The sequence below is a fragment of the Phoenix dactylifera genome, chromosome 2 (genome assembly GCF_051530095.1).
Source record: "Phoenix dactylifera cultivar Ajwa chromosome 2, Ajwa_hap1_PhDact_Kaust_v1.1, whole genome shotgun sequence".
Taxonomy (NCBI): Eukaryota; Viridiplantae; Streptophyta; class Magnoliopsida; order Arecales; family Arecaceae; genus Phoenix; species Phoenix dactylifera.
In genome coordinates this window covers 40,311,709-40,338,489 of record NC_143191.1, presented here as the reverse complement: position 1 = coordinate 40,338,489, position 26,781 = coordinate 40,311,709, and the positions used below count along the sequence as shown (strand labels likewise).

Sequence of the window (26,781 nt, the reverse complement as noted above, 5' to 3'; positions counted from 1 at the left end):
TCCCATTTTTTTTTATTGGGGACCCCTCTCAAGTAGAGTCAGCTGCCTCATTAAAACCAACCACCACCACGCCCAAAAAAAATGGGACACCATTCCAGTACAAGGACATTTTAGCTGCTGGATAACTGAATACAACCATGCTCCCGCTTGAAACAAACTTTAGCTACCAATCAATTTACTTCCCAATACCAGAGAACTAGAAAAGAACATGCAATAAAGTAATCTAAAACATCTCAGATAGTATGTCAAAAAAATTAAAAAAAACTTCGAACAGCATAAGAGATGGAAGGTAGAGGTCTTTGTTCTTCATTACCTTCATGATACAAACATCAGCAGTTCACAACATATGAAGAGCCACTTTCTTCGACACTAATGGCCCTAATTTTATTAGAAGTCTCTATAATAACAAATTTTGATTGAGTCTTGGTATCAATGCAATCAAATAAGAGTTTTGTTTGATTGAGCAAACCAGCAGTCTATGCTAATTAGTGTTGGTTTTAATGATGGAAAATAATAAATAATTGTAATAAAAATAAAAAGCTTAGCCTCCAAATAAATAACCAGCAGCTTGTTCCTCATTGCCATTAAACAGTGTAAGTGCCCGTATCACTGCCTCCCGTTCAAACCCAAGTTCCACGAGCTTTAAAATTTTGGCCTCAAAATCTGCACCCTGCTTAATTGTTAATCATGTAGTGAGGACCATTTCTTTGTGTATTTATAGGTGGAAAAAAAATAGTGAAATTTGATTGGTAGAGCATGATTACAGCTGGAACATAATTCATAAACATCAATAGCGGTCGCAAATGAATTCATCAACATATACAGCTCAATGGCTGCTAGAAGTGGAGCTTTAATCCAATCCTTTCTCAAAAAAAAAAAAAAAAAAAAGAATGAAGAATAAAGAGAGGAATCATAAGAAATACAAACCCAAAGAGAAGCATTCTGATAAGGAAAAACATGATTTGACTGCAAATCTAAAGAGAAGCAGAAAACTCTAGCAAGAGCATTCTAATAAATTTGGTGCCACATTGTTGATGCAGTACACAGAGATGCAAAAAAAGGGGCTTCCAAGGATATTTATGGCATATGGAAAGGAACTTATTTTTCACAAGAGTGGCCAGAGGCAGTATGAAGAATATGCACGCTAGTTTTCCTCTTATTTCGCTTCAGCACACAAATAGAGATTATGACAACATAGAATGCAAAAACAAGAAAAACAACCAGTGAAAACAGTTGGTTTTCCATAAATGGCTCCCAAGTGGATTCAAATCAAGGCATCTCATAGCGCAATCTCAGGTGTATGAATGGTGCAGAATTCATGAGTGCAATATTGGCATGGATCTATGAGCTTACGTACATGAATATATGCAACTATGCATGACTGCACAAACAAGAGGTATTATGCCCCACATTTCTATATTTTCTCAGCTTAACGATTTGAACAGTAGGTCTGTTAATGCAGGATTAAACTTAGGCATTTCTCATCATAAATATATATATCCGACTACGACTTGATCTTAGATAGAATAAAGTTTCTTTGATAAAAATAGAAAGTATTAACTGATTCCAGGGAAAGCAAAAGTACCTGTGCACGATCATTTGGTGGAGTTCCTGAAAGCAAACAGAAAGCCATTATGAAATGAATAATAATCACAAAGCAAATCTAAAAAAATAATGAATAAAATAGACAGCTACAGAGGAATTATGCTCATCTGAAAGCAAAGGAAATTAAAGTAGGAACATAAGATGTTTAATGAAAACAGACATGAGATTTGTAAGCTATAACACAGTAAGCTATGGTAAATTGTCTGAAGCTAACCAGATGCTTGGGTTTGTGCTGGCATGTCAGCAATCCTTTCTCGTGCCCCTGAAGTTTCCTAAGGAATTAAAGGAGGCATCTCAATCAGGGCAATGAAACTTCCAATGAATTAATTAATTTGACAGGCAGAACAAAAAATGCTAGCAATATTAAATGTAGAAGATTTACAGAATACGCTGATTTGACATAATGTTTACCATAGTTTGCTTTAACTGTGTTATACATACAGATAGGGTATATAGAAAATGATATCAAGTATTGATGCCCTCTCTTTATTTTATTACTGTTACATAAATTCAATCTATGTAGTAACTACAGAGAACAAAGGAATTCTTCGAAGCATTCTAAGAGTAGAGCTTTCCAGCTTCATATTTTCTCCCAATATAGAGGCATCCATCTTGTTGTTGCATAAAGCTGACAGCTCTTGATACTACAGCATATGAATTACCAAATTAAAATCTGTTACTTTTCTGTAACTTTCGAACAGCTAAAAAGTATACTGCTGATCCATTGTAGTTACAATGACTGTACAAAAAAGAAAAGAAGGCTAGTTTTATGATGTCAAATTAGTGCATGCATAATAATGCCATGTTCAAAACAGTAATCCACCAGAATACCACTAAAGTACATGGATTATTACTCAACTCTTTTGCCAGAAGAGATGCTGTTTGTCGGTGTGCAGTTCACTCCCAACATCAATAGAGTTTTGTCAGAGGTATCCAACATACATTTAGAACAAGTTTACAAATGGATTAAACGAACTAAAATCCATGTATCAAATATCAGAAAACTATTATATAGCAAACCCATTTGCTGCTTGAAAATACAGGTACCACACATTTACATTTAGTTTAATAGCCAATTCCAAGGTCAGTCTGCATTCACTTTATGCCAGTGAACAAATGACAAGAAGGGGTCTCCCACTCTTAGTCTAGTTTAAAGGACCTCTACCTGATATATTTTTTAGATAAGCGAGGAATTAGAATTGAGGAGTCCATAGTCCCTACAAGAACTGGTTTTGCTCCAACTAAAAGGCTAACAGCTGTCTTAAAAGCAGCTATAGATATGGATGCTTGTAAAGGTATGGTGATGAGAAAACTGTGGATGTTTATCCAAAGAAGAAATCAACAAAGGATTGCAACTGAAAATGCCAGAGATGTTTCTAGGGTTAGGACTTGGGAAAGATGCCGGCTGTCTGCTCTTTGTTGCTTTCTTCCTTCCGTGCAGATTTAAGCAGCTTTTAACCATCCCTTTCAAGCTTGCATAGATTTGAAACCGTGTGCTGGCAATAAGCATGCACAAAGAGGTCTCAAGCCATGTGCAGCTTAGCTCGTCACATCAACCTCATGATTGTCATGATTCCTGAATATCAGGCACCATAAGCTACATGTTCTGTCTACTGCCTGGGCCTCAGGCCCACCAACAAAAATGCCCCAAGTCCCTATAGCGTGTTCCTTCATGCGACATTAATGTCACCACCAACAGGTTTGTGCGTTAGTTCTTCAGAAAATATCTATGCTCCAAGCCTGTGCTGACGGCCTTTTGGTGGAACACAAGACTTATGCCCAAAATGCAGCCTTTAAAATGTACTTCTATCAAAAGCCTCTAAAGTATAAACATGACTGTGAATATTACTTCTACACCAAACTAGAAGCATTTAGCAAGTAAAATCATTAACTAATCAAAAACAACTTGTTATATGTTATGGATATATTGGTTATATATAAGAATCAAGGACTCCAGTTTTACTGATACACTGACATTAAGAGGCAGCTAATTTGACTCAAATTACAACAGAAGAACTGGATGCCAAACGATCTTGGTAACATTGGGGAACAGGCATTTTCATGCACATCAATGTTTCATCTTCACTGAGTTATATGATGGGGGTCCAAGGGTGGAGAGCAGAATAACATGAAGTCAAGGGCTAAGAATCATGCAAAGGGGCATTAAAGACACTAATTGCTATAAGCGAAGAAACTATCAAACACCAACAGATCATGCATTTGATTGCTACTTTAGGATATGGAACAACATGGACATAATTGTACTACTCTTGTGAACTTCTGCAGCTACCTAATTTAATCAATTATGTCCAGCATCAGATGGACTGGATGCAAACAAAAATATTTGCATGAGCCAGATAACTCCAATCATACTAAAAATACAAGGTAACATAGGATGCATTACCAATTATAGATTAATCCAACAAGCCTATCGAATAAAAATTAACAAGTCCATGAATACAAATCATCTACTTTAGAAGAAATGAAATACATAGAAAGGGATACAAAAGAAAATCAAGAGTACTTGTGCAGAATGGTGTTGCAACACATCTATCAAAAAAGAAAGAAGGAAGTAAGAAACTTAGTGTTACTTACTGGAACAGATCCTCGTCCCAGAGAAGCTTGTTTGGAGAATCTTTCTTCATCATGGATAAGAGAGGGAATGTCCTTCTCTGAAAGAGAATATTACACCAGTCGACAATCAATAATGCATCCAGTAGTGAAAGAATTCAAAGACTGCCAAGCAAGTGGCAGAAACTTTCAAAAGCACTGAATAAGAAAATAGGAAACAAACAGTAAGGAAAAATAATAAAATCTTGCCAGCAACCATTGAATAAATGAGACCATAGAACTTGCAAGCATAAGATAAAACCTGACAAAAAGGGCACTGAAACCTCTCCACCACCCATTCTTAAGACGTTCTCCTTTAAATCAATAATACACTGCATATTTTCACACAAATAATCAGTATAAGCTTCATATATCAATCAGAAATGGGACCTTTAAACATATAAATCATTACCTGATGCTTACGTAGCATATCAAGCCCAAAAAGGAATTCCATATTGGGAGCATCCAATACAGTGAATGAGCATGGATAAAATGAATGGCCAATCTATCACATGCAAGCACAGGGTTAGGAGATGAAAGTTTTTAACTAAAATGAGTTCCAGAAACATTTTAGTGTAGGCTCTGTGATAATCATAGTTTGCATAAGGCATCATCATGCTACCATATTCACAGTGATATCACACTTAATACTTGAAGAAGTAAGGTTATAGTGCGTACTTGTAATTGGTAATTAGAGGAACTGGTGCCACTGAATAACCATACTACAATAAATGTGACATAAGACAAACGAAGAGGTATATATAATAGCACTAGATGTGACTTGTAGTACCTCGAGATCATTAGGTACCCAAATTTGGCTAAAAGTATTAAATAGCTCTATAAAGACTGATAAAGCTAGATAGATCAAAATGGCAGGAGATAGGGAAAAGGGATTTGCACGAGATGAACACTCTAGAGGCGCACAATGATGAATTCCATAGGAATCAAAAACAAAAGGGATGCTTTCTGGCAGGACATAGAATAGTTGGCAAAAGAGATCCACTTAGAATGCCAAATCTAAGATAGGCTTGTCGAACATAGATATAGGTACATGACCCATTCTAGCAGATGATGTAAACCATCAATCACCTGGATTTCATCTAAACATTAAGAAGATGGGTCAGATATTCTTCTTCTTTATCTGACTGAGATGGCAAACTTATAAAGGAGATGAATCAAAATAATGGACTTCAACTGATTTCGGTCCATTGATCTGCTGAACCCCTACAAACTTGCTGAATTAGACTTCCTCCATGATAAATTTCTATTGTTTAAATCACCTATATTTCAGTCTATAAATCTGTTGAACCCCTGCCACCTTGCTACATTAGACTTTCTCCAGGATAAATTTCTTGGATCAGCCTATAATGAGAAGATACTTCGGATATGTTTGCGTATGACAACCCACAGTGAAAATAGAAGTAAAAGGTTCCCATCAAAACCAAAAAATTAGCTGCTACACCAAAGTAGTCATTTCCTATACCTGGGATATATTGTACAAAGGCATCAAATTGTAACGCATACATATCTAGCTAATCTAAACCAGGTAAATGAATTGGAAAGTGCCTCCAGGGTGCTACTTGATCCACACATCCCTTGGAAACTTGAGCTAAAAAATTGTATGACAATAAACAAATTAGCCACTTTGTATGGTTCAAAATTTTAAGCAATAAGGTCCAAGCAAACATATGAGACTGCTAAAGTCTCAAACAGATGACTGCTAACTAGAAAGGATAAGCTAAGGGATGATTATACCAGTGGAAGCATAGAAGTAGGGCCCTACTAAAGATTATGTGGCAAACCAATTAATATAACATGGCCTATTCATCAAAGATTTCAAGAGTCAGTAGACCTCAACAAGGAGAGGGAGTCAAATTTATGTACCAGATTCAAGAGAAAAAACAAAAACCTATAGTAACATGGATAAAGGAAAACAAATAGAAATAACAGTGAATATTACTACCGTAGAAATAAATCCTAAAGGTGAATTTGTAGATGTGATTCAAATAAATGAAGTAATGCTTGTTAACTATGATTATGCATATGAAGAAAATATGTATCTCCCAAAAAATATGTCTAAGCCAGAACAAGTTCCAGATAAGATGAACTTTTTATTTCCATATATTCATATTGTTTATAAAAAACTGGCATGAACATCAAGAAACTTTAGTAAATGGAACATTCTCTTAATCAACAGGAAGAAAAGGATAGGTTGTAAACCAAGATGCTATTAACAAATAAACAAAGTTTGAAAACTACCTTAATTGGCGCAACATGTATTCGGCCCAATATTTCTGACTGGCCAACCCCAACAGCAACACCCCTGTAACGGTCATCTAGGAGTCTTAATAACCTAACATAAAGAAAGAAGACAATTTATTAGAGAAACAGGCTATGATTGGTGAACTTTTCTCTTTAAATTTCACACAAGCATATAGCTACTGGTTTTGAAACAGGCAAATAGTGAAAGTGATAATGTTAAGAATATTTGAAAAAAATCCAAAGAAGCATCCTTAATAGAAAAAGAAGTTCTGCTCAAGCACAACCTCAATCAAGATCCTCATGTGATATCCATTTACATAACAACATACCGAGTACCAAGGAGTCCTGATGAAATATGCTGAGATGAGAAGCAAACTGCTAGTTCATAAAGCTCCTTTCAAATGGATACCATTTTTAAAATATTGAAAAAGATTAATGCAACAAAAAAAACTTGCAATAAAATGAAGACAGTGGGGAACTGGTGATGTTAAAGCACAAGGAACAGGGTGACACATTAGGAGATCAGCTTCCATAGGACATGGTTTAAAGTCTATTTGTCAGGGAGTTCTAACAAGATATCCCTAGGAAACCCTTTATTTTTTGCTATCTGATGCATATAATAGATCTGTATAAGTTTGAGTTTCAGTGTTTGGATTTTTCCACTACTCCATATGCATTTGTTCTTTTCTACTTTTTTGGATCACCTAAATTAATGTCCACCTAAAACAGGTTTCTGCGTGTTTATAGCTTCTATAAGTGCACTATCACATCACAAATCAAAGTGAAAATACAAAGTAAAGATAAATGCTGCATGCTATATTTGTATATATTCAAGCAGCCTCTTATACCTATTCTTTTGTTCATGCTGACATTATCACAAGAGTGCAAATTGTGAGAGGACAACAAAAAAAGTTCTTTTACAAGCCAGGGAAGAGTTGAGATAAAGGCATGACAAAAGATTTTAACATAGAAAGCAAATTAATTAAATTTTAAAAATGCAACAAATATTAAATAGCATGAACTCAGTAGAATAGTATAAATTGGTTCTAAGTAGTTTTATTTCCTCAAGAAATTTAAATTCTTCAAAAGTGGGTTTGTTTCAGATGGCATTATAGACAACATGAAAAACAACCAGATTTCAGAAATATGTGAATGTAATAAACAGATTATTTGAAATCATTAAAAGATTTTAAACAAGATCTAATTAATTATTTCTAAGGCGTGATCTGAAACAACATCTACAGATTGTTAATAAATCAGGAGTTTAATCTATTGTGTGGACCTAAAGAGATTGAGATGTCTGCAGCTGCTTGACCATTAGCTTCTCATTGCATGCCAAGTAACAGCCAAAAAAGGATTAAAAAGTAAAGAGGCTGCAGAAACCATTGTTACAAAATTCCAGGTTCGTAAAATTCTCTAATTGAGGTCATGCTGTATGAAATTCTTTCATTATTTACTTTTAACAAGTTTCTTATTCTTTGTAAATTTCTGGCAAACACTGGTTAGAGCACACAAATTGTGAGTGATTCTTATGTAATATAATAAACCAATAACATTTTGCTTCTAATACCATTTTTCCCATGGTCATCATATGTTTCATTTTGATCTTTTAAGCAACTTTTCCAGAGTAAAAGTTGACCCTTAAATAATTAAATCTGAAGTCCTGTACTGAAGAAACACTGAAATAAAGGAAAGGTGTGACTTTTCTTCAAATATTGGACCACCCAAAGAGCATTTACAAAATTTATACCCTCTGGACTCAGGAGCTTATATGTCTAGAAGTAGACATATCATAAAACTGATAGTTACTATTCATCAAACTGCAAAGATGATTAATCGATGATCATACCCACAACGCTCAGCGCAGCTTTTTGATATTATTGTAGCTTGTGCTCCACTATCAATAAATGCCTGGAACAGCCAAGGAAAAGGGGAAAAGGAACACTTAAAATAATTTTTAAGGAGCTGTGCTAATAAATCAAAAAAAAGGAATTTAAAATGCATAATAATGAGGATTGAAGATAATATATCAAAAACCTTCCACCTTAAGGAACTGTGCTAATGAATCGAAAGAAAAAAAGGAATTTAAAATGAATAATAATTAGGATAAAGATAATATAAAAAGCCTTCCATCATAAAGAAAGGCCACAAGCCAATAGTAACAGGCTAAACTGCCCAACAAGAAAAATCAAGGTGGCAGTGGTACCTGTTATACCATGTGTAATAATATGCATTATACCAGAACCTCATAAGTCATGGCTCAATGCACATCCTCGATGACAATGGTGGTTTTAACCAATGCAGCACAAACAATCATTTCTAGGTCCATGAACAGTGAAATTTTTTATGTGTTTTATAGGTATAATGCATATTACTTCTATTGGCTGCATTTATTTCCCTCGATTTTTGTCTCTTCTCTTCTCTCTCAACTTTTTTTGCTTCTCCAATTCTCCTCCTCCTAATCCTTCCTTTCCCAAATTAATCATTTACTCTAGTTTTTCTGTTGTCCACAACAGAAAATTGAAAGTAAATTTCTGATCCAAACCGAATCTAGACAAATTATTTTGACAAAATATTTTCAGCAGCATTTATTTTTACTTAGGGCTGCATTAAATGTCAACAAAATACAATACGATATGCATAGAATGCCACAGCCTGAATATTGCGAGCATCCTCCATGACTCTTTAAGCCAATTAAACTTAAGAACCCGCTGACATATGCAACTGACAAACAAACAGAGGAAAAAGGATTTAAGCGTTGATTTGTACTGCTCTGTACCAGCCATGCTCAACCGGACCAGTGAAGGACCGGTACTCATTTCATGTGGGGCATGGAAAGTACTGTGTGTGTGTGTGTATGTGTGTGTGTGAAGAAATGTTACCCTTTAACATTTTGTTTTTCCTGCCCAAAAATCTCTCAACTTTATTAAACAAGAACATGAAAATAAAGTCGACAACTAAACTTCTCATATCAAAATAACAGTTCTAAAATTTCTAACCCGACTCACAATAAATTCATTTGGTATGCCAAACCAACATGATGTCATCTTGGTATTTTATGAGCATAATCACATTTGCAAAAGAAACTGTACAAGAACATAAAGAGAAAAAGAAAGGATTTTTTGCATGAATACCCTCCTAAATATCGAATTTCGCATGAATACCCTCCCAAAATTGATATTTACATGTATACCCTCGTAAAACACTTGTTTTGCTATTCTACCCTTTTTTATTCTTGTTTTGGCATATGTACCCATGCCATCTAACGTCATTAAAGGATTAACGATTTCCAAATTAAAATGACTAAAATACCCTTAATAGGTAGATGTGCAAAAAGAAACAATCATAAGGCGATCGCAGTGAAGGACAAAAAAATAATTTCAATTTTTTATTTTATTTTTAATTCAAATAAATATGGTTTTTATTAACGGTGTTAGAAGAACCGTTATATTAGGGGTATTTGTGCAAAAACAGTGTTTTATGAGAGTACAAAAATAAATATAGATTTTAAGAGGGTATTCATGCAAATTTAAATTTTTAGAAGGGTATTCATGCAAAAAAACCCACAAAGAAACAGAGATTATAGGATGAAAAATGCCATTCTTTGACAATACCTTCACAGGTACCCCATTGACTTCCATATCCACATACAACATAACCTGTAGAAAGGAAAAGTTGTCGATAAGTACATACACACATTTCCAATTCATATAATTAAAAAAAAAATGTGCACAGGATATACCACTCGTGCAAATGCTTCAGGGTTGTGTTCTAATGCAGCCTCCCAGTTTTCATCGATTCCTTTCTGCAGTTTATTATCGATTAGTGATAATTAGACTGGATAGAGAATAAATTAGCGTTAACAAGAAGTTATGCCGCAAGAAGATTAGGCAATAACAAAGATAGCTCAACGTGATCCTGATGTTACAAAGTATACTGCTTTCAGCATAGACCGCTTGTATGTGCCCACACTGAGGGTTGAACAGCATACACCACTAAGAAATGCATGGTATAGTGCACGGTAGACACTTCTGGCCTACTGCAAACGCACCTTCAACATTGCTTTACCAATGGGCCAGATTTGTTTTGCATCAGATCCCACTAGACTCTGATCCAAATAGCATCAGAAATCCAAGCCAGGTTCTGCATCTCTTAAGGAAACCAAATCCTAGTCAGATTCAGAAACGAATTTGGATTCTAGTTCACACATTCAGGTGGAAACAAAACCAGCCCCATCATGGTCGAGATTTGGCAGACACTTCATATCAATTAAGTTGTCCATGGCTTGACTACTCTCTTAATTATGTTAGCACTGAGTCTTAAAATTCAAGTGCACTGGGAGTCACATTACAATGTTACATTCACAAGATAGAAAACCACAAAATCTTTTCCCCCTTTCATAGTGGGGTCAATCAGCAACTTTCAAGTCTATTGGAATGCCCAACTATGATATTTACATAACATCCTGTATACAAGTAGGCGTACCATTGAATTGCTATAGTTAGATGGAGTACATGTATAATTATCAAGTTGGAGTGGAACCACCAGCCACCTTCATATATTGGATATTCTTGTTTCCAGGAGGAATTATATTATCAGATTAGACAGTTACTGAGGGCACTGACCTGCTGGATGGCCCATACTGATATGTCCAGGTTCGATATTTGCTCAGCAGTTATTTAGGAATTACTAGGACAGAATATGAGCAATTCTACTTTAACATACACAGATTCTTTGTGTGTGTGTATCAATGCTCTATCATTGTGTACTTTTTTTGAGTATAACAATATATACATGTAAATCATGTCTGTTAAATAATGTCTGATAAGAACAGTTGTATCTTTAGTGATGATGCGCAAAACTTTGCCATCAACAAATAGACAAGGAAAAGAGATCCTTGGCACCAAATTTGCATAACAAGGTTGACAAGCTTTGTATCAATAGATCAAATTCATCATTTAGAAACTCTAGTCTGTTTTGCTTTCAGGTTAAAGCAAACATTTAGGCATATTAGGTAACTTAGGTTGATGAGGAAGTGACGGAAAGAAATGAAAATGGAAACTCAGTACTTGATGAGGGTAATGCCTTTTATTTCATAAATAAACTGATGATGGGATAGTTGTATCTTATTTGCCCACATTATCATATTTCAAGGCACAAGCCCCTTCAGTACTACCATACAAAATGAAACAAGATATGAAAACAAAATAATTCTTGATTAGCATCATGCAAAATAAATAATAGACCTGCCGAATAGCTGCTTCAATCTTTTTCTGTGCTTCAACATCAAAAGGATCTGCATACATCAGAGCCTGGAAATGGAGCTATTGTTTAGTATACACGAGTTTGCCAATTTGTAGCAATATACGTAATCATTTTAATAAGGTACAGGTCAAAATGCCTTTAAGAACATGGATACCACAGATAGGGCAAGCATGTTTAAGAAACAATATAACAAAAATGCTGACAATCACAAACCTATCATCACCACATAAAGCCTAAATGACCCTATAAATATAAAATTCTTTAAAAATAGAAAGACATCTATGTACCAAGCAAAAACGTCTGAACCAGGAGCCAACCCATTTAACACAGATATGCAGATACCAGTAGAATTCCTTTAAAAAATGACAGAAATATATGTGTTAAATTGGCACAAACTCCTTACAAGCTCTTCTTCTTGTTTACGCCGTAGTTCTAGTCTTTGTCGATGACGCTCTCGCAAGAGGTTCTGCAGATGATCAAGGTCATCACCAAGTACAGCTTGTGCAAATGCTGGATCATTCTGCAAGATAAATAGTCATCTTCGATGCAAAAAAACCTCACAAAAGATGAGATATCAAAGCAGAACTTCGAGAAAATGAAGCCATAGTAGCAGCATGCATTTGGCAAGAAGATTTAAGAACTTACGCAAACATACAGTAATAATTGTTTAAAATGTAGTAATCATATATAGTCGGACAACATAAGAAAGCTCAAAAACGTACATCTGTTAGAGCACAAGAAAAATATCATGCCTCATGTCATTGACCTACGAATAAGATCTCTAAGCATGAAATTTAACCCAAGCATTTCAATTTAGGTTATGAGTACTTATAATATGTTATATTAACAACATAAGAAAGCTCAAATGAGTACATCTGTTAGCACAGGAAATATATCATGCCTCATGTTGTTGAGCTATGAATAAGGATATTTAAGCAGGAAATTTAAGACAAGCATTTCAATTCATGTCACGAATGTCGACTCCGGAAGCAAATTTCTTAACAAGGCAATTTAGCACAAAGAACAATAAACCAAAAGGGCCAAAACATAGCTTAATTGATCTAGAATGCATATAATATAGTGCATAGGAGACAATTTAGTTGGCATTAAACACGAGAAGCATGTGAATATAAATAGTGATAATATAAAAGAAAAGTATGAGTGAATAATGATAATTGCAGAAACTACATACAAAGAAAATGGAAACTTCCAAGTGGCAATAAAGCTGCACTAACTGAAGTCTGACATTTGGATAATTGTTGTAAATTCATTCATTATATAATTTTGAGGAAGCCCCTCAATGTATGTGATCTGCAGATCCTATATTGTTAATTTATTTAGAAAGAGGTGATTGAATACCATGATGGAATCAGAGAAGCAGGTTGTATGAAATTAAGGCAAAACAAACTAAAATAGAGACCACAGATTTTTTTTCCAGAGTTGAAGTAACAACACATGATACCATAAGATCTATTATGCCACTATTGTCATATTATAGAAAGAACAACGAGATATTCAAGACTGTTATAACAGTGCTTAAGCATAGGAGGACAAAGTTGAAACAGATCTCCGCAGTAATATGCGATCATAACTTACCATTCAAATAGTGAAAGAAGAGAAGTTTGAAAGACAATTGTAATAGCAACCTTCTGTATGGATTGATAGGTTAGGCATGAAAAGAACATCCACACAGAATGAGCATAGCAAGGATAAAGACACTAAGGTGGATTTTTCATGTATTAGAATCAGGAATCATGGGGTTGGAGACATCCAAATAAGAGGCTTAGAAATGGAGAAGATTTTGCAGCAAATAACTAGTAGAGATGGTTTGCTTACATGTATCCCACATCAAAGTCAACATGAAAAGAGAGCCCCCAAATTCAAATTGTACAACCAGAAAGAAATACAATTGAAATAAAAATTTTGTTACTGTTTTCTATAAACATAACATGCCATGACACAGGCATCGTATCTTAGACATCATTAAGAAAAATGTATCAATTGCATAGTGGTCAATATTGATCTGTGTTATGAGATAGCATCCAATAATGTGATAACATACTAAGATAAAAATTATACTGCTTATAGTTTATAATGCAAGACTTTTCCAATAGTTTGAAGGTAAAATGTGTAAACATTTATAAAATTATTTTGATGTTAACTTGTGGGTTGAAATATTAGAATTCCAAACATGCAATGCATGTGAAACGATTCCAGGGATGCAAATGGGTAGGAAAAAAATTGAACACCCGCTCGCTGGTGCCCAAGAAAAAAAATAAAATAGTCTTGCATGCTTTGTTAATGTATATCCTCAAAATCACAAATCTGGGAAGTGAGAATGTCATTGTTGCTTCTTCTTAGGACTCAAATCTCAAGCATTCAATTATAAATAAGGAAGCTTGTTGCAATTATAGACTTATGCTTTTAGACCATCCAATCAATATATACAATTGTCTTGAGATAGATAATAGTTGATTGAAATCGTCAATATAGTTGATTTAATGCAATTCATATTTTTGTGATGAAGTAAAACTAAAACAACAGGACCTCTGATTCATCATCATCCTTGATATGAGCCTAACTCTAGTTGTTGGGCCGCTTTTGTACAATGGAAGGCAAACTTCCCTGAAAGAAACCGTAAGATTTAGAATAGTCATATTTTTTGTCAAATGTGAAGATGGCCTAGGGACAGGCATCACCAACTATGTTTGCACACCACATAGTTGTAAGCCCTACAAAGAAAATAATAACAGAGATTAGCAAGGAAATCAGGTTTTCAATTGGATTTTGACCTTTCATATGGGGAAAAGTTAATTGTCTCAGCCTAAGTTCAAGTTAGCCCATTAGAACCCAAGTTCCATTAATCAAGTATATTTTATCTGCCAACACGTCAAGCCCAAAGATATTTTAGTAGACCAATCAGTTATCTACCACGTCCTCTCTTTTCCTTGCTACCTGAGCACATCTACAGCTTGCTTCATCTAGATTCATCCATGACAACTGCATGTGTAGACTGTAAAGGGACATCAACCATGAATTACTTCCTACAATGCACCTTCTTTGCTATAATTTTTTATAATAGATGACCACAAAATATAATTATAGATCTTAGAACAAATTAAACTAGAATAACTTGAGACTAATCAGATGCATTTGACCGTGTGGCACTGTTAGCTACCTAATAGAGTTTTATGATTCAAAGATTCAGATGCAAGTGAATCCAGCTTGTGAAAACCGAAGCTATTAGCAATGAAGTTGCATGGTCATCTCAGATTCTAGAGGGGACATTATTCAGAATGAAAAACTGGAAGAAAAAAAAAAGAACCAAAGGTCTTCTGCTGCTAAAGTTGTCATACAGAAAATCAATTTTTCTAGCTTCTGAATACACAAGCAGTTGGCAAACGACTGAGTGCTGACAACAACAGAGAGAAGATGATTTGACAGAACATTTACTTTAACATAGTTTGATCTGAATTACATGGAGTTAAGGAAACTCGTTATAAAAAGCTATCCCAGATTTGATGCGTATTGTATAATTTGGACCAAAACCAGCTTGGTCCCAATGCAAAATCTTTGAAGGACAAAGGTCTTTTGTTGCTAAAGTTTTCAAACAGAAAATCAATTTTTCTAGCTTCTGAATACACAAGCACTTGGCAATTGAGTGCTGACAACAACAGAGAGAAGATGATTTGACAGAACATTTACTTTGACATAGTTTGATATGAATTACATGGAGTTGAGGAAACTCGTTATAAAAAACTATCCCAGATTTGATGCGTATTGTATAATTTGGACCGAAACCAGCTTGGTCCAGATGCAAAATCTTTGAAGGGCATAGAAACCACTGTGGGCAATACCCTTCTACTAGCAAAAAAGTTTCTTAGTATGTTCAGCATGAAGAAACAGTTTGGATGTCAAGCAAATCAAGTATCTGAAGAAAGTCTACCTGAAGCAGTTGTGCCATTAACTGTGAATCACTGCGGATCTGCTGCTGGAAGGCTCCAGGATTCATGGCAGAACCATCAGAATTCAATCTTAAATCACTGGAAGATGCCCTGAAATAGTTCGGTCAAAAGCAATTATCATCCCAGGACAGCTCATCAAATGTCACTATCAAATAGCTCTCTAGATATCAATGAAGTTAGTCCTCTCAGTGGAATACTAATATCCATAACTAGATATAAATAGGAAAACATCTCATCTTCTGAAGGCAATGTAACTTTTTCCCACAAACAGCAAAAACCAATTAACTCATGAAAAGAATATCTTTCTTCTAGTTCACGGAAGCAGGGGCAAATTACTGGCAGATTCGACTAGGCAAGGTACTAAAGCCAAGTACGTAAAAGTCATGCTCTTATAGATGGATGATGGCAAGAAGAAATTCTATTTGGGAGGATACAGAAATCACAATGGTACTTCTTAATCTTTTTTCTTTTTGGCTTAGTGATCTATATAAGACTGGCAAGCAATGAAGATGTATAAAAAAAATGCAGGCGACATCTCTTTCCAGACATTCAGTTAGAAAACTATATATCAAAGTGAAGCATTTCTCCCATCACATTTGATCTGAATAAGATTTAGAAGATGGAGAGCAAAAGTTCATTTTTCTATTCAACTGTCTCAACTTGTCCTATGCACATGCCATACGAGAGAGAGAGAGAGAGAGAGAGAGAGAGAGAGAGAGAGAGAAAATACAGCACTCGCTTTCAAGATTATATTATTAAGCAGTTTTTTTATAAGGAAAATGAAAAAGAACATCATAGATTTTAAACAAAGATAACCAGTGATGGCTCTTTTCATGTCATTCAAAGCTCTTGCTTTAAGAAACGAAAGTTATGATTTCAAAAGAAGATATATACAACTTCAGGGAAAAGAGCAGGTGTGAAGAACAAGATGTCTACACAATTATTCATGTATTCCGGTCATTCCCATGTAATAGATAATATCTGATACCTCAACGAAGACAGTACAGTTGCCACTTAAAAGGCAGAGTAGGCAGACAGGTAAAGGTGCATGTAGCGTTCTAACTGGAGGACAAGGGAAAAAATGAATTGTACTTGCCGAAGAGTTGCCAAAAGTAATTTGCTTTTATTTGTGTAACTCTTTTTTCTCTTCTCCCCTCTTCTAACCTCACAAGCCACATTAAAATTCTTGAAGATCAAAATTAAATAACTAACAGAACAAATGGTCATTATCCAAGAAATAGTTTAGTCAGTCACCCCTGGTACACTATTTCAGGTGGTGGGTCTGTCCCCGTCACCTTGAGTACAATGAGCCCGTGGAAAAACATAGATTCACCATCGAATGCACAATTGTGACAGAAAGATGCATAAAAATTGACTCTGTAAATCTTTTCAAGGTCAGACCCTCAAGAAGTGATGTCGTGGATATCAAATCTACAATGTTGTCAGATCTAAAATTTATTGGGAACAAATCTACAGATAAATTCAGATTAAAACAGAAAAGTCCACAAGGGAACAAATCTATGCTCCCAAAGGCAATCATTTTCACTACTTGCAGTGATTTTCTCAAACCCAAGTAGTAAATAAAAGGGTTAGAGAAAGAATAACAATGGATATGAAGCAATAAGCAAAAATAACTACTATGCTTTGCTAAATATGACTATACTGTCTTCTTCTTCTCCTTTAACATAATAAGACTTAAGAAATAGGACTTATCTGACAGAACACTACAGACTTTCTTCCTAGGAACCAAATAAAAGAAAAAGCAAACAAGATGCCTTCAAATGTTTCTTAACAAAATATAAACGTAAGACTTTCTAAATAGCACCTTCATTTGTCTATTTAACCAAACACAAAAGCCACTGAATCTCTTTGAAAAAACATGATCCTCATGACTAAGACTTTCCTAACCAGGCTATACAGACACTAATCCTTCCAAAAATAAGCCCAGTTAAAAACAATCCTAAAATAGAACCTAAAAATCAGGAGAAAAATATAATAGACAATCTATTTCTCCTAAATCTAAAAGGAAAAAAACGAAGATAACTAAACCAGAATCTAGTACAAATCAAAACTAAATCAAGAAGACTAACTTGCATCAAGTAAAAAAAAAAAAACTCGTTCTGCACTCACTTTTATGCCCACATCAACACATTACACAGTGCAGCAGGGCAATGAATCACACTGTGCCACCCAGCAACTATTTCCCGGGCATATGTCCTCCCATGCAAGACTTATGTAATAACCCACTTGTACTTAGACACATATTTATGGATATGAAATATCATAATATGAACTTCTTGTCAAGAACCTTAAGTGCTGAATAATACTGAAATGGGTGATATGTCTTGAAGAAGCAATGAATCACACTGTGCCACCCAGCAACTATTTCCCGGGCATATGTCCTCCCATGCAAGACTTATGTAATAACCCACTTGTACTTAGACACATATTTATGGATATGAAATATCATAATATGAACTTCTTGTCAAGAACCTTAAGTGCTGAATAATACTGAAATGGGTGATATGTCTTGAAGAATTCATAAGACTTTCTATACCGGACTTCAAGATTTTAACAATGTTTTGGCATAACAGGATTTATGAAATTTTATGATTTGAGAGACAGCTTAACTTTTGAAAGTTGAAATGTTGACCCGACATTGGAAATCTATGGTTTGAAATAAAACTAAGAAACCAACTATTTGAATTTTTGGGTACTCTTATTGAACTCAAATAAATAAAATGGGAGTTACCCCCTTAGTTACATGTAATGTCTTAAATAAATGGAAATAGAAATGAAAACAAAATGGAAACAGTGATGTTTATTTAAATCTAAATAAGTGTTGTTTCTGAGGGTTCTGTTGGAATTTTCACTTGCTTCATCACCAACTTCATCTTCTTATCCCAACTGATCTTTCTTGTGACCTTCGAAACCAACGTACTTAGGAAAATATCCCTATTAGGTGAGTCACCAAGTGGACCCCACTAGCTTAGCCACCTTACCTTGCCTATAAATAGAGGCAGGGGGGCAGCTAAGGGGAAAAAGGAAAAGGAGGGTAGGAAGCGGAAGAAGAAGAGGAAAGAGAGGAGCATGGACAAGGGAACTAGGCATTTATTAGCTTCTGAAGGTTAGTAACTTTCCATCATATTGAATATGGAATCACCTAGTGTTTTAAATCTTGTATAATTTGGAAAATTACGGTTTCAAATTAGGCTAATTATATCCTATAAATCTGATAGTCACATAAAGACTAGTTACTCTTGAATAACTCCTATGAAACCCTAAAGACTAGTTACTCTTGAATAACTCCTATGAAATTGTTGAGTTGAACCACTTCCTGCATTTAAAATTTTAAGAGGAATCTAATGTTTGAACCCTTTCCAAACCAGCTATTGTTTTGAAACTTTAAAATACTTGTCAATGATTAAAGCCTCAAGTTTTTTTGTAGAAATGGTTAAATCTATAAACAACTCTTGCATCAATTTTAAAAGTTTATAATATGTTGTAAAGATCTTGATGCTTTGCTCTTTGGAAATTTGAATCTTATGTTATTTGAAAGTAGACATCAATTTCTAATTGGATAACTTCAAAAATAATGTGATTTCAAATTGGTAATCTTGAAACTAAGCTCGCATGCTATAATTGAAAAACATGTGCAGATGATGATCACATCATGTCTATTTTATATTGTTTCTTATTCTCGTTGAAGCTTCCATAATGACATATCAGAAAATCCTATCAATCTTAAATGAAAGTACTGAAATGATACAAGTGGACCCTGACCCATGTGGTAAATGAATAGCCTTACTCAAATATCGAGGAGGAACCTCTAGCTAGGGGGTATGAGTGACCTCATCTAGATCATAGATGAGGATAAGTGTAACCTTGCCCAAGGGTTATAAGTGGACCTCGAGGATTATCAATGACCTTATCTGTGTTGACATCAAAGTTAATTAGTAGCCCCATCTGAATATGATGCTGGGAGGTATTGAACTTAGGCTGAAAACACAAAGGAGGAAGGATATGTCGACACAACCAATTTGGCGAGGTAGAAGCCCCACTAACATGTATGAGCATGGTGATAGAACTTAAAGGCAGCGGTTACTCGCAAGCCAATACGCTTTCAACAGAGCGAATGGTAACTGGAAGAGGAGCGGAGCAAGTCACACTCTTCCAAAACCAAAAATACCATCTTGGCTGACCACTCCAAGGATGCAGCTCTCACAACGCTCATTTGCAAACCCTAAGGGCCCGTTTGGTTGGAGGTAATCTGGCACAAAAAAATAAATCCCATATCAAATTACCATATTTGATACGAAAAGTGGATGAGAAAGATGGTAAAACAAATGGTGGATCCCATGCCTATTTTTTTGAAAAAGAAGGTAAAACAAATACTACCAGACGTGTGGTATTTGTTTTCCCATACTAGATTACTAAGTGAAGATAATCTGAAAATATCATTTCCAAGAAAATGCCCTTATTTATATTATTATATTCATTATATTATATAATTAATATTAAGTATATTAATATATCTTATCTTAGTATCCTATTAATATATTATAAATATATAAAGATATAGATTAATAATAGTTATAAATAACAGTACATTTAATATATTAATATATTTATTAATAAATATTATTTATTAATAATAATTAACAAATAATTATTAATTTTCATTAAGTCTAACATAGGATTTATTAATAATTAACAGATTTATTTGTATGCCTAAATATACTAAAATTCATTTACACTAAAAATATATTTTCTAATATATGTATATTTAATTTAAAATATTTATTAACTGACGTAAATATATTTTAATATTCAAAATAGCCAATATTGACAAAGTTTATGTATGTGGGCCATAAATGGCCAACAAATGGACTGAAAAAAAAAATGGTATTACCTAAATTATTTATTCAAGAGTATTGCAGAAAATTTAGCAATATTTTCATATAAAATTACCTCCAACCAAACATAGTAATCTTTTTTCAGTACCATTTCTCGAAGTAATTTTTCCATCAACCAAACGTGGTAAATTTTATTTTTTCTCTGCAAACATTTTTTCAGATAAATGATTTTCAAAAATCCTCATATTATTCCATAATCTGACATATCCTAACCAAACGAAATCCAGCAAAAAAAAAGGTGAGAGATTGAGAGATAGCAATAACAATTCCCACAAGAGAATTTTCACTAATCAATAACTCAAGTATCTCAAGCATAATTACAAAAGAAGGACCAATAAGAGTACCTACAAGTAGTACAAGCAGACTCTTTTCTTCTCTCCAATGTGGGATTCTAAATCCTATTTTAAGTCGAAGCATACTAACTATTGACTTTCCTAATAACATCAAAATTATCAAAAAGAAAAGTTCACAAAAATCAAATTTTTCTAAAATTATCTGACATCAAACTTTTTTAACGAGATAAAACTCAGCTTGGGTTCCGAGACCCGTGCGCATGGAACCCGCGATCTGTGCGGCCGTCACGTGCGCCCTGCATGGTCCCACAACCTGTGCTTCCGAATCTCACATCACGTGTTGGCGCTCAAGTGGGGCGGCATCCAACATGGGGTTCAAACCCACGTGCCCAGCAAGTGAGCCCTAGGCGCTCCAACATCCGAATATTAGGAAGAATATGAGTGACTTGGGTTGCTTTTAGCAATGAGGATAATATGAGTAGCCTCAAGGGTATAAATAAGCCTTTTTGAGAACATGTGAGATTATATGAAACATCTCTACACTATTTTTCTAATTATATATTTTAGTTTATTACAATAAATTTTAATTTTTCGTATTTTAGTGAAATAGCATTTCAATGAAAAAAATTGTATTAAAAATTCGAATACAAGTTAGATACAAAATTTGCTGTATCGATAGGTACGGTACATCCGTACCGTACCATACTAATACATAGACTCTTACTACTGATATTTGATATGCCTCGCCGTCTTATACCATACCGCATACCGACACTGTAATAAGATGGTATTGATATAGATTCCAATACCGAGACAACGAACCTTGGTTGGATTTATTATAATGTGTTTCCTTTAAAATGGTTAATCATTTTTAATAAAAGATTTTATTCATTTAACCATGGTAAGTTGATTGATAAGCTACATAGCTCACTCCTTACTACCAAACTTCTTAGACTAATTGAGTAGAAATGAAGTGAATATTGGGGATAAAAGGCATTGACTTCTCAAGTGAATTTTTATGATCAAATAATTATTGAGGCAGTATCGACTATAATAGTTAGTCTATAGTTTTGTAATAATTGAAAGTATATTAATATACTACAATATGGTGTATTTAATATGTGACAGAATTGTATTTACCTATGGTTTGTAATGAAATTTTGGTTATATTCTGCTTAATCATTTGCTATGCTTAAGAATCCCTTGGCCTCAATGTCATTTTTGCTTCTATAAACATTGACTATGATACTCATGCCTCAACATTCAAATATGTTTCCATTTTGGATCGTGATAACTTATCTAAAGATGGATTACCAGACCATACCGAATGTTATTGATAAGTTGACACTAAATACTGAGTTAGAGGATGAGTTGGTTTTTACAAACTCCAGCTTTCTCTAACTACACCATTGAATTATTTTCTCCATTTCTTTCACTTCATATTGAAATTTCTCTTCAGCATACACACGCTCTATGACTAAGTGCAGCTAGTGAAATCACACATGCATAGAATCAGCGAATTGCTATTAGCATCCTATATAATTGCATACTCCACATTAACCAAAACATCAGTATTGATTGAAACCTATATGGTTAATGTTTGATGAGAGTGGAAAAGAGATTTACTGAGAGGCTTGCGGAGTCATCATCACCATATCTCCATCTTTGACCCCAAGAGAACTCAAACGATCCAAGTTCCTCATCTCCTTTCCATTGAAATGCAGCTGCTGTTGACTAAGAGATACACTAGTCTGCTAACATCGGAACCCATCATCACCGCAAGAACAATCAAAATCCAAAATCTTTACAATGAAAAAAGGGAAACAGAAAGAAACCCATTCCAATGCAGATTACCTCCACCTCCAGAAGCGCTTTCACATTCTCAACCTGCACCAAGATTAACCCCAAGATGCCTCAAAAACCACAAATATTTAACCAAAGCCCTTAATTTTCAAAGAAAGAAGCGATCTTTGCAGACAATTTAAACAGCACAATGCGAGAAAACGCCAATCTTGGATCGGAGAATTCGTAAACATGAAAAAGATTAGGAATATTCCGAGGGACTTACGGATTCATCCGGATCAACGTCCAGCGTAATGAACCGATCATCCGTGGTCATTACAGTGATCTTCATCTTCTTTCTCCGCGTGACCGACTCGCTTCTTGCACTGGAATTCAAAGATCTTTAGGGTTTCCAATGGCGGAACAAGGAAAAAAAAATCCTCGCGCTTCAATCTCGCCGGCTTCGCCTTCGAGTTTGAGGAGAGAAGGGAAGGGAGAAGCGAAATCGACGATTTCGGAGATGAGAATTTTTACCTCTTTCTTCTCGTCGTCGTCAAAGGAGAGTCCACAAACCAACAGCTTTGCGGAGGAGGAAATAGACTAACGAGACGAGACTGCCCCCTCGATTTATTCAATGACTCACCGGTCCTTAACTCTATCCTTGTTTTCACCAAAAAAAAAAAAAAAACTCTCGTTGTGACGGCCCACGGGCCGGTCCAGTTTGTTTAGGTCCATTAACGTGACAACCTAACAACCTAAATTCCCTCGAACTTGGAAATCGCATAATTCTAAAGGAGGCAAGGTGAGCTTTAGTTAGACATAGTGAGCTGGTGTACCAGTCCAAGCAACATGCGCAAATATCTGTAGAACAAAAATTATATGGAGCAAAACTATAAAATATCTTATATGACAGGATTCTTATTTTACCATGTTTCCTTTAGTGCCTATCTTAAAAAGAAAATCCAAAAGTCAAATAAAAATAAGGCTCCTCCTACTAACGCAGTCTGTCAATCTCGTAACTTAAAAAAAAAATAAAAAAAATTACATGTGCCGAGAGTCGAGAGAGATCTTCTATGGAGAGAGACCGTCCGCATCATTTTTTTTCCTCATCCAACCTCTCCATCTATTCTCTTCCTTATCAAGTCGTCTATCCCATCCGTGAGGTCTTCTTTCTTCCTCCCAAGTTCCTTTCTCCTCCTCCATATCTCTCTTTCTTTTATGAGATTTTTGCACCTAAGAGTTTATGAAATCTAAGAAATAATATGTATATAATATCTTATGTTAAACTAAGTTAAAAAACTGTGCGTCGGTACTGATGAGCACTATATTCTGAAAACTAGGTATTGATTTACCTAGAGGTCTGTATTGGCTTGCGAGATAATTAATTTGTATGGTGTGTATCACCTAGCCATATAGTATGTATCGATAAAAAGCATATTCTGAAAACTATGGATCAATTTATCTGAAAGTGTGTATTGGATCAATGTTAAGTGTGTATCAGATAAGCTTTTAGTATATATCAAAAGGTCAACATGTGTGCATCGCCGGCCATGTAGTATGTATTGGTGAGTATGATGTTATTGATATTGTATATTAATTTGTTTGGAAATGTGTATTTGGTTGCTAAATAACTAATTTGCTAAGTATATATCATCTGACTGTATACTGTGTCTTGATGAATACCATATACTAGAAATTGTATATCGATTTACTTAGTATTAACTTACTAAATAACTAATTTACTTACCGTATATTATCTGGCTATGTACTCTGTCCTGCGATTTTCTTTCTTTTTTGGGGTTTTTTTAATCATGGCTCTATTAGTATATGATTTTTGTTTCTGCTAATGTGTTGAACTCTTTTTCTTTTTATTTGTTTGTGTGTGTGTTGCTTCATCATTGGCCTGGTCCACCAACTTAGCAATAGACCAGGTCTAGCCAATGATTTTTTGGAGGGTAGCCTCTGCCATTACCCAAAAAATATTGTATCAAGAATTCGTACACTGAAAGCAAAATAGCATATTCATCATTAAAAAAAATAAGAATAGCGTGAGTGCGCTCTCAAAATTTCCATAAATAAAAAAAAACACCCTGAAATCTTATCAAGAAATCAATCTTAGGAAGTAGATAATAGAGTGAAATCAATCTCCAATTAATGTCGCCCGTTACAGTGTCTGGTGGAATTTGTTGAGCAATACGGAAAAATCGATCGAGCATAACAAATCGGTTCCTTGAATGCAGTTAACGCGGCAAAAACCAAGGTCCTGTTTTCGTATTTAATTATTTTCCTGTCCCTACATACAAGTTTTACATGAAGCCGGCACGTTGCAACGACTTTAGATAAGGCGCATGTAAAGTTAGCTCGACTTTATTTTTTTTATCAGATCCTAAGTTAAGATCCTCTTTGACGATGTCAAAGAAAATTATCAAGAAAATTAACAAAAGATTTTGACATAAATATTTAATTATTTACCAGTTCCTAGGCACTCGTGCAAGTTCTGCCAAATTTAGGTATGTCATAGGAAAAGTTTATCAGCGGTCCTACATGTATTTCAAATGCTAAAAAATCTCTGTGCTGCGGTTTGATGGATTGCTAGCAAGTGTTGAAATGCAATTAATTAGGTGCAGCAAAAGCTAAGTTGGCCAGAAATTCTAATTCAAATCTTTCCTGGTCAAGTTAGAATTTTAGGGGCTTCAAATTTGGGTTTGGGTCATGAAATTTTTTCAGCATATTTTAAATGATTCAATGTAAATCAAGTCAAAATGAGTCAATATAAGCCAAAAATTGACTTGACTCACATCATGAGAGTATGATGTAGTAAGAAGGATGAAGAGCAAGTTGATTACTCGGATCATACTTCGAAGATCAATACATAAATAGAAGCAAAATGGATTGAAGAACTATTCATTTGGTAAAGAAAGTTGTCTTCGATAAATCTTATTAATATGTCAAAAGGCTCCCCATACAATATATTGGTTGTATATAGAGAGAGGATATGACTCCTAACCCTCGTTCGAACATTAACCCCGGTATAAAATATATTCGAATTAGGACTCAACAATGTGAAAATATACTAGCATTATTCTATTGAAAATGGAGAAACCTAGCTAAAATTCGGTACTGCCAAAATCTCTTGATAAATCTAGAAAAAATCTCTAAATCTTATAAAATAATATTTAATATTTTCTTATCGAAGTATTTACCATAAATCCTCCACCTCTACAAAGCTTGGCATGGTCTAGTTAATCATAATACCTGCTGGCTGCACCCTATGTCGCATCAGTAAAATTATAATTCAATTATATTGAATCGAAAATATGAGGTGGATTAAGAATCCACTAGAAAATTGAGAGAAAAAAAATGCAAGTAATTTAGTAGCTAAGATAATTACAAAAGACTAGAATATTGATTAAATACAAAATTTGACTAGACTTGATAATGATTTTCTTATCTATTATAGTTGATGATACCAATGCTTACATTAACACATTTAGCAACTTGGAGAGGACGAAGGTGTTCAACGCAATCAAGGTATTGCTTCCCTTCACAGGATTTCACATGTAAAGCCATAGAAGCACATGAGATATATTTCTATATAAAATCATGATAAACATCTGAAGAAAAAAAAAAAAATCATAGTGTACTTGTTTTTGCCCTTGTCCTATTCCCTCTTGTTTCCTTTTTTAAATAAGGAAGTGATTCCATCTAGCTATTGTCGACATATAACACACCTAGGTTAGATTGTGCTCTTATCATGATTAATTTTTTGCCGAGCCTCCTTCATATTAGTTCTCGAAGTTTTTTAAAAAAACATTTACTCACCAATTTCTTTCACTAAATTATTTTCTTACAAAATCAATAATTATTTGTTGGGCTTACTGCTAGTATTTTAGGCTAGCCCCATATGGAGTGGCCCTGTACTATACTAATAGGTGTTGGACATGGGCTTTGCTAATAAGGTATATGTTTCTAACCGGTAGCCTGCATGAGGAGAAAGAACATAAGAAGAAAAAGAAAAGATGAGAGAAAAGGTAGGGTTTTGAGTTTCTACACACAATAAGGGTCTCTCATACAAGGATCTTC

General features: G+C 34.6%; 1 protein-coding gene across 1 annotated transcript; it reads right to left on the bottom strand.

The window, feature by feature from the left end:
* Window positions 1–283: 283 nt before the first annotated feature.
* On the bottom strand, window positions 284–23,333 carry DDI1 (ubiquitin family protein). The gene is made up of 17 exons (XM_008796526.5): window positions 23,233–23,333; window positions 22,985–23,084; window positions 22,771–22,803; window positions 22,543–22,667; window positions 15,689–15,797; window positions 12,146–12,262; window positions 11,724–11,789; window positions 10,220–10,282; window positions 10,092–10,136; window positions 8,327–8,388; window positions 6,475–6,568; window positions 4,628–4,720; window positions 4,478–4,547; window positions 4,201–4,277; window positions 1,820–1,877; window positions 1,586–1,611; window positions 284–670 (listed from the first exon to the last, which is right to left on the bottom strand). The coding sequence occupies exons 2-17, from the start codon at window positions 23,048–23,050 to the stop codon at window positions 542–544; spliced, it is 1,233 nt and encodes a 410-aa protein (XP_008794748.1). The 5' UTR covers window positions 23,051–23,084; window positions 23,233–23,333; the 3' UTR covers window positions 284–541.
* Between the last annotated feature and the right edge of the window lie 3,448 nt (window positions 23,334–26,781).

Bases quoted from the DNA above. Each gene is read 5' to 3' on its own strand.
- DDI1 (XM_008796526.5), bottom strand. From the start codon at position 23,050: ATGAAGATCACTGTAATGACCACGGATGATCGGTTCATTACGCTGGAC. The intron at 10,137-10,219 runs GTATATCCTGTG...TCCTTTCTACAG, and splicing joins CTGAAGCATTTGCACGAGTG to GTTATGTTGTATGTGGATAT. The intron at 4,548-4,627 runs GTAATGATTTAT...GAAAATATGCAG, and splicing joins ATATGCTACGTAAGCATCAG to TGTATTATTGATTTAAAGGA.